The sequence below is a fragment of the Gastrolobium bilobum genome, unplaced genomic scaffold (genome assembly GCF_033153095.1).
Source record: "Gastrolobium bilobum isolate Gb01-03AN ecotype WA unplaced genomic scaffold, APGP_CSIRO_Gbil_v1 utg165883, whole genome shotgun sequence".
Lineage (NCBI taxonomy): Eukaryota > Viridiplantae > Streptophyta > Magnoliopsida > Fabales > Fabaceae > Gastrolobium > Gastrolobium bilobum.
This window is the reverse complement of record NW_026895945.1, coordinates 4,370-13,392: the sequence shown is the minus strand read 5'-3', so window position 1 is coordinate 13,392 and position 9,023 is coordinate 4,370. Positions and strand designations below refer to the sequence as shown.

Sequence of the window (9,023 nt, the reverse complement as noted above, 5' to 3'; positions counted from 1 at the left end):
TACACAAACCTGACCTATTTAAGTCAAAGCTTAGCCTAGTCTATTTATATCCCTAATTACCATTGATGGGGTCGAAAAAATTAACATACAACATTAGTAAAATTAATCCAATATTTTGAGAAAATTTTTGATCTACCAAACATCTTTTAATAACTTATTCGAAAAAAAAAAATTCATCATATTCTCAGAAATTAATTTTTTCTGGTAAAATTTTTTTTCCTTTACCTAATACCCCATGTAATCTGTTGGGGAAATGGTGCAATACTTTTAAAATTTTGTAAGATATTCTCCTTTAATTCCAAAAAAATTAAGGAAGTGCTATTTTCAACTTCTTATCATCTCGTGTTTCTTTTTTCTCAAAAAACATAAGGAAATAATAAAAAAGGTTCAAATTATATAAAAATTTGGTAAAAAAAATAATTGAATAAAATGACTTATCGGAGGATGTTAGCAATACTATAATCAGAATTTTTACTCTGAAATGGATTTTCTCATATAGAATTTTTTTTTAAATCATTATATCATATAAAAAATTATAATATCGATATTAATTTTATTGACAAACTTCATAAAAGAGAGAAGAAAAAATAATCAATAAAATTGTGACCGTTAATCTATTTATAAATGTAACTTTCACATAATATAATCATGGGAAAATTTATATTTACTATTTTTTTTCTTATTATTTCTTACTATCAAATATTAATTGTTGATTTTCGTTGATTTAACAGTTATAGTTTATTAAAATTTAATAATAAATTAATAAATATGACACAATAAATTATAACTATTAGATTGACAAAAATTAACGATTAATATTTGATAATAAGAGATAGTAAGAAAAAAAGGTAACAAATAACCTTCCCAATAATCATATTAAAAAATTTATGTAGGAATTCATATCCATCTTTACATTCTTAATTTGGTAAGAAATTAAAGTAAATACTCAGGTAGTAGGTGGTCTTCTAAAAAACAGTAAAAATAAATAGAACTTATATGATATTAATGATGAAAGAACAGAAAAAATAAATACAATTAACTACGTCAATTTGATTACCAAAAAAAAAACTATGTCAATTTTATCATAAAAATGTTTATGTAATTAATGCAGATAAGTTATTTATATTTAGTTTCAAAATGACGTCGTTTTAGTATTGAAATATTAAAAAATTATAATTATAAAGACTTTTATAACCCTGAAATAAATTAAAATTATAAAAATACCTTGATTTTTGTCTCAAAACGATATCATTTTAAACTCAATACAGATAATTTATCTATATTTATTACAGAAAAAATGAACCCTAATTTTATTTTAGCTTTAGCAGTGAAACATTATTCTTGAGTACAATATGATCATTGAAGAATTTTCCAGAAGCTATGAATTTCATATTGGAAATATAAGATATTGCAAATTAAATTAAATAAACAAAATCAATATACAACTAACAATTTGTAAAAAATAAAAAATAAAAAAATTCTTAATCTAAATTCTAAAATGTTTAAAATATTAGAAAAAAAAAGACATTTTCAAAGGAACACTCAATACATCAAATCATTTCCATGTCAGATTGTCAGATAACAAAAATCAGAAAAATCCAAAATATCAAACTGCAACCATTTTTAGAGTGTTGGAATTTTCGTCATCTATATATCTTGCTTTTGCAGAGAGACAATAGTCCTCATATCTCCACAACACATATAAATCCCAAAATCCATTTCTTTCAGAAAAACCTTGAAATTCTTCAATGGCTGCTTCTATCACAAGCTCTTCTGCTTGCAACAGCAGAATCAACCTCAACTCTTCAAGGGTGCTTCCCATTCTCAGAGGAACACACCCATCTTCCTATTTTCCTTCAAACTTCTTAAAGTTTGCATCTTTTCCTTCTTCCTTAGCTTCTAGAAACCCCTCTTCTGTCTCTTGCTCCCTCACCAGAGACCCTGCATCTGTTCTTCCATTGGAGGAACATGGCAAGCTCGAGAATGGGTCGGTTTTGCTTCAGCGACCCGATTCGTTTGGCAGGTTTGGCAAGTTCGGTGGCAAGTATGTCCCTGAAACTCTAATGCATGCACTCACTGAGCTTGAGGCTGCGTTCCATTCCCTTACTGCTGATGAAGATTTTCAGGTTTTGTAACCAAACCAAGATTTTTTTTTTTTTCGATTTTTTTTTTAATATATTTTTTTATTTTATTTTTTGGTTCTGTGAACCAATTTCATTGGATTTAGTTGCAGATGGGTCTCCCTTTCAATGTGGGGTTAAGCTGAAATTTGGTTTATAAAATGAGTTCAGTTTTCAATTTTGCACATTAGTTTTAGTTGACACACAAATTGATTGTTGAAATGTAGCACTTTCCCCCCTAGTTTTGCATACATTTGGGAATGTCATTTTGTGTGTTGAATGTCATTATGTTTTTGCTCTCGGAAGAATCAATGGTTGCACTCAACCTTGTCATTTTGAAGTACCATCTTTGAAGTTCTGTTTCATTTTCCTTTTTGCCGTTTCTTCAAATTTTGATACTTGTGAAATTTACTTTGTTGTGCCAATGTGAATTTGAATCATTTGATTCTTCAGCATATTTGTTAGTCTTTACTCTTTAAGTTGCATACAGAACTAAACAATTTGGAACTCCATCAGAACGTTCACTCAATTATACTGAGAATAACTTGTTATCACTCTCTCTCTCTCTCTCACACACTAGCACATTCTCTCTTCTTTGTTGTATGTTAACCTTCAGCAGCCATAGTGGAAATTTTCTTAGATTGATGTTTTAAATTGCAGAGAGAGTTGGCTGGGATTCTAAAAGACTATGTTGGTCGGGAGACTCCTCTTTATTTTGCGGAAAGGTTGACGGAGCATTACAAGAGGCCTAATGGTGAAGGGCCTCACATTTATCTAAAGAGGGAAGATCTTAATCACACTGGTGCTCACAAAATTAACAATGCTGTTGCCCAAGCTTTGCTTGCGAAGAGTTTGGGCAAAAAACGCATTATTGCTGAAACTGGAGCTGGTCAGCATGGAGTTGCCACTGCTACTGTGTGTGCTCGATTTGGTTTAGAATGCATTATTTACATGGGTGCACAGGATATGGAAAGGCAGGCACTCAATGTTTTCAGAATGCGTCTTCTTGGTGCTGAGGTATAATTTCACTTATTATTGTTGTTCCATTTGGTTAGGTTGATATGTCCTATATCTAGTCACTGAGAAATATATGCTTTCTCTCTTAAAGATTTCTTATTTTGTTGAAAATAAATAAATAGAAAAATTCTCCTTGGGAAAAAAATAATGATAATATTCTTATGTTTGTTGTTCTTCATGGCTTCATATGAGTGATCATCTGCTGAAGACAATAGTGTGGCTGAAGGTTGTCAACCGTCAGTCTTTTTTAGCATGCACCTTTAACAGTTGTGGTAGATGACATGTTAATCCTTTTAACTGCATGTACTGTATCTCTATAGATTGTCTCCTCGAACAAAATAAATGTCTTTTAATCTTTTTGTTTATTTCTTCTTCTTTTTCCTTTTTTTAATACGCATATCCTGGGATAAGATCATTTCACATATAAGCTTTTCATCGTTCCTTTTTTATTAGACCTACAAGTCTTTTGTGCACAATTGTCTTTTGAGCCTGACTTATGGATAAAATACTCTTCTTTCGTAATAGTAATACATTAAATATGTTGCTTTGTTGCATATTGCAATCATCAGCCGAACTATTTCATTCACGGAATAATTTATGAAGATTCTGAAAGTAGATGTCATGTTAACTTTTGAGAATTAAGGTTTTATTCCTATGTACCTAAATTAATTTTTTTGGTGTAAATTTTTCTAATCCTGGGGTTATAATTATAATGATTTAGGTATGAAAAGATAGTTATTCCTAATGTGCTGAGGTTCACTAATCGGTTGAAGTTACCGGTGAGTTTGAAAAAAAAATTGAGCATAGAGTGATCGATGATTGTGGATGTATATGGTTTTGTTCTTGAAAGTCGATTTAACATTACACTTGATATATACCATTTTCTGATGATTTTTAGTACTGTACATGTATGGATGCATGATGCTAAAAGACATGACGAAAGCACAGAACTGTAAGATTTGGGACATGACAAGAGAGTGGCATGACAATGCTACAAGAAAAAATATATATATGTATACAATAAAAACAAACTCAACACCATATTAATATAAGTAGCTGTATTTGACTAATTGCAGCATCAAATACTAAGTGTTAACTGATTTACATGTAAAACAAGCTTGGATTGATATTTCATCTGGGAAATTGTGTGCTCTTTCTCTGCATTGGACAACGTGTTGTGATGTGAATATACCTAGTTGCTTTGTATTGAATGTAAAAGATCTACAATGTGATCTATTCATTGGTCAAATAGGATAATTGTTGTAGATAATTGTATTGTAATTATCTATTTTTATTTATTTTTCATTCTAGAATCTTCTTTGGGCTTAGCCCATTAGGTCATTCAGTCTCTATAAATAAAGAGCTCTTGTACATTTATAATTAACAATTTTCACATAATACAATCCTACTTTTCAAGTTCTTTCTTTACAAGTATAATCCTGTAATGTAGGTGAGACCAGTACATTCTGGGACTGCTACACTCAAGGATGCTACATCAGAGGCTATAAGGGACTGGGTGACTAATGTCGAGACTACTCATTATATTTTGGGTTCTGTTGCTGGGCCGCATCCATATCCAATGATGGTAAGAGAGTTTCATGCAGTAATTGGCAAGGAAACCAGAAAGCAAGCTTTGGAAAAATGGGGAGGGAAACCAGATGTTCTGATCGCATGTGTCGGTGGAGGTTCAAATGCCATGGGACTTTTCCATGAATTTGTTGATGACAAAGATGTTAGGCTCATTGGTGTGGAGGCTGCTGGATTTGGCCTGGACAGTGGCAAGCATGCTGCAACATTAACAAAGGGAGAAGTTGGGGTTTTGCATGGAGCTATGAGCTATCTGCTGCAGGATGATGATGGACAAATAGTTGAGCCTCACTCTATAAGTGCAGGGTAATTCATCTGACTGATAATTTATTATCAGTTTTCGTGTCTATTCAGATTCTGTCTGTTCTGATTATTTTGTTATTTCAAAATAAATAAATAAATTGTTTGCAGCTTGGACTACCCTGGTGTCGGACCTGAACATAGCTTTTTGAAAGATTTAGGGCGTGCTGAATATTATAGCATCACTGATGAAGAAGCATTGGAAGGTAGGAATACCTTGAGTTTGCTGCTTTATCTAACACCCAATTATACATTTATGTGAAAAATATTTCAGTTAAATTAAAAGTTGCATGCATCTTGAATTTTAATAGTCATGATTTCTTTCTCTCTCCCTCCTTTGTCTTGGCATAACTTTGTGCAATTGTGCTTTGTTGTTAGCTGAGATTCTGTTATATGAACTCTCACATCAGTCACTTGTTTAAAACTTACGTTATTGACTTACTGTATCATTCCATTAATCTTGACCTTGTCGTCCTGAAGTTTCCCTTGCCACTTATTCTGTATACTTTCTACGTTGACTGATGTGGTCTAAGTTGATGATATCCATCTTTTCTGTTACATAGCAAATATTAATATTTATATATAAGTTCACTCAAAATTGTTCTGGATATTGACTTTGTGGTGAACTTGAAATCTCAATTTCTATTTTGGATATATCCATCGGTTCATCGATTACCTAACTAGTCCGGTTCAAGCACTGTCGGATTTATTATAGGGGGTGGCTATCCAAGACTATTTTCTCCATTCGTAGGGCTTGAATTTGAGACCTCTGGTTAAGGTGTTCAAACTGTATGTCTAGATGAAGGTGCTTCATGTCGGTGTCATTTGGTGGCAATCAAGTGGAAAACTGGCAATTACTGTGTCTTTTGCAATATTGCAGCTGATCTCTTCTTATCTTAAGATGCATGTATGCTTACAGATATGAATTCTGCAAACATAAAAAAACATTGGTCCTGATGGGAATTATATAACTGGGGAAGTAAGAAAGGGCTCATAAGTCCAATGTATAATAATCATCTTGCCCTTTTCCATCATATAGCCTTTAATAAGATTGTTATGGAGTGGATCCATATCCTAACAACCCTATTACTAGCAAAATTGGATAGGGATATCACAACCATATAATCTAGAGAGGATCAAGGGATAAGATCCCTATCCCCATCAATCAAGGCAGATTTCATATCAACTGGGTGATCTCAAAGGTCCAAGCCTATGAAGGTAATCTTTATAAATAAGAGGCTAAAGACCCCAGGTACACACTATCTAACTTATTTACTATTGCTGCCAACACTGTACATACACCCACGTCTTGGTTTAAGTCTATTGTTTGTGCGCAGTGATTGAAATATTGGCTATAAGTCAATCTAGATACCTATCTCTAAGGTATCTCTGAGCTTATACCATATAGTATATCATTACGGTTCTCTAGGACCGAACAAAGACGCATATCCTTTTTTACTTCTTTTGTGGCTAGATGTTAATGCTGCTCTTTTATCATATCTTGTTTCTCTGTCTTATTTTTGGTTGGTTTGGTATATGTAGCTTTTAAGAGGGTTTCACGACTTGAAGGCATAATTCCAGCTTTGGAGACATCTCATGCGTTGGCGTATCTAGAGAAAGTGTGCCCAACCTTTCCTAATGGAACAAAGGTTGTGGTTAACTTCAGTGGCAGAGGTGATAAGGATGTTCAAACTGCTATCAAGTACTTGAAGCTTTGAAGGGGTCAAGTCCCTTGAGTAGACCGTAGTTTAGCTGCTGAATGGGCTTCATTTTCAATCTAATGTTAAACCAAGTTCTAGTTAAAGAACCATGTATGTTTTTGCATCCCGGAACTGTGAGTATTCATTTTGTAATAAACTTCTGTTTTGAATGGCACAATAAAAATAGTGAAAGCAATAAAAGCATGCTGTCGAAACTTGATGCTTGGAGCTGTTGTATTTGCTGAGACCTAAAAGTAAACAAGTTTGTATTTGTGATGGTTGTGATTTGAAACCTACTAACCGATGCTTGCCTAGTATGCATGAAGCAATGAACCTATGACTTTGAATATTGACATTGGAAAGAAACTAAATACTTTGCAACCTTGTGGGAGAAAAGAAAAAAAGGAATTATCCTTTTTCGAGTGGTAATATTAAAAAGTTGAAACTTGAAGAGACAAACCTGGTAGGAGTATAATTGAAGTAATTTTAATTACACATTTCTCACTTTTTCTGTATATTATTGGATAATATAATGGTCTTATTATAACTTTTTCTTATAGTACAAATTTTGCGCATGCCTCATAGTTTTGGTTAAATTACAAATTACTACACTGTATTTGGGTCATTTTCTTAAAAAATCATCCCTTGTTTTAACAAAGCTAAGACAAGTAGGAGTTGAATTAAGGTAATGAAGTTATATATATGATGCTATGACAAGTAGGAGTTGCAATAGATATGCACAATGGTTTTCTACACTGCCCCTTTTTATCTCAAAACTTTATTTAGATTCTAATAAATTAATTGTTTACTGCATTGTAGTTCAACTAAAATCTTGTTCCCGTTTGGATACTAAAATTACTATGATACTAGGCTTTTTTTTTTTTTTTTTCTTGTCTGATAATATATGTTTTACTTGAAAAGGGTTATTGCAGTGTCGTTCGCAGGGCCAGCTTTTTAATTATTATTGTTATTATTAGAGCAACTTAACAAAATATATGAAATATATATGGGTGACACAATTCAAATCCCTGTGAAATCAAATCATACAATTCAATTATAGTCTCAAGTAGCACAATTGGAATGGAAAAGCTGTCACCCACAAAACACTGAATATAACAAAATAAACAGGATTTTTCTCAAACTTAACTGTCACCCACAAAAACAATTAGCAGTAAGGAAAATTGTTCATTCAATTCGTATAAAATTTTCGAAATCAAATAACTATTTGATGAAATTGAAAAAATCAAACCTATTCTTGAAACTCTGGCTTTTTTACCCTTATAACCCTTTATTAATAATTAATTATTAAATTGATCTTCATTATAAACTATTCCGAAAATTTAACCAACTCAAAAAACATAACACCAATCTGCCCCTGTTTGACCGTTGACCACCAAGCCTACCGGGTACACCTCTCCTTACCCGGGTATTTTTTGAAATTTTTTGCCTACCCGGGTGTACCCGGGTATTGTTCTTGGCATCTGAGAAATTGCTTGAATTATTTATCCGGGTAGGTAAGAGTGTACCGGGTAAATCTCCACATCTTGAGAAAATTTAGAATGGTGTAACGATGCACAATCCAAGCTCAGCCTCAAGCCACAGATGCAATGTGGACAATCAAATCAACAACACGGGTGCTGCAAACAAAGAAACAAAATGTCCTCATTACCAATAAAACTCTGTAAAGTAACAACAAAGGATTAAGGGAAAAAAATTTCCTCATCCTATTCAAGACCTGTTTAAGACAGCAAGGTTTAGGGAAGTTACCTGTAACCCCATTCGTTGTCATACCACGAAACAAGTTTCACGAAGTTGTTGTTCAATGAAATTACGGCCTTAGCATCAAATATGCTAGACCTGCATATGAAAGCAATATCCAACATTGTAAGTATAATTAGAGAGAACTGTTGGAATTTTTAATTCCTCTAAACTTTATGGTAATAACTATCACCTACAAGCCAAGATCCATCATACCAAATCATAAAGAAAAATAAGAACAACATAAAGGTGGAGGCATACCTGTCTCCATTGCAGCGGAATAACTTTGATCTTGTCTCTTGGGGTTTGTGTTTGTAGTCTTCCTCAGTCAAATTACCCTAAAACCGAATTCCTTAGTGTGTCGTCTCTCTCTTGATGGGGAAGAAAAACTAGGGTTGTTCTTTGACGTATTGGGGACCATAACCCTTTATAGTGTTTTTATCTTTATTGTTGGGCCAATAAGCTCCCATTATACCTAGTTGGCCCAACACCGGTATCCACTCATTCAGCCCATACTCACTTAGGAATCTATTTGGAAATA

General features: G+C 32.9%; 1 protein-coding gene across 1 annotated transcript; it reads left to right on the top strand.

Moving 5' to 3' along the window:
* The first annotated feature begins 1,696 nt into the window (after window positions 1–1,696).
* LOC133296913 (tryptophan synthase beta chain 1-like) lies at window positions 1,697–6,924 on the top strand. Its single transcript, XM_061495958.1, has 5 exons — window positions 1,697–2,126; window positions 2,781–3,137; window positions 4,588–5,030; window positions 5,136–5,230; window positions 6,567–6,924. Exons 1-5 carry the CDS (start codon window positions 1,749–1,751, stop codon window positions 6,740–6,742), a joined length of 1,449 nt encoding a protein of 482 aa, XP_061351942.1. The 5' UTR covers window positions 1,697–1,748; the 3' UTR covers window positions 6,743–6,924.
* Window positions 6,925–9,023: the final 2,099 nt, after the last annotated feature.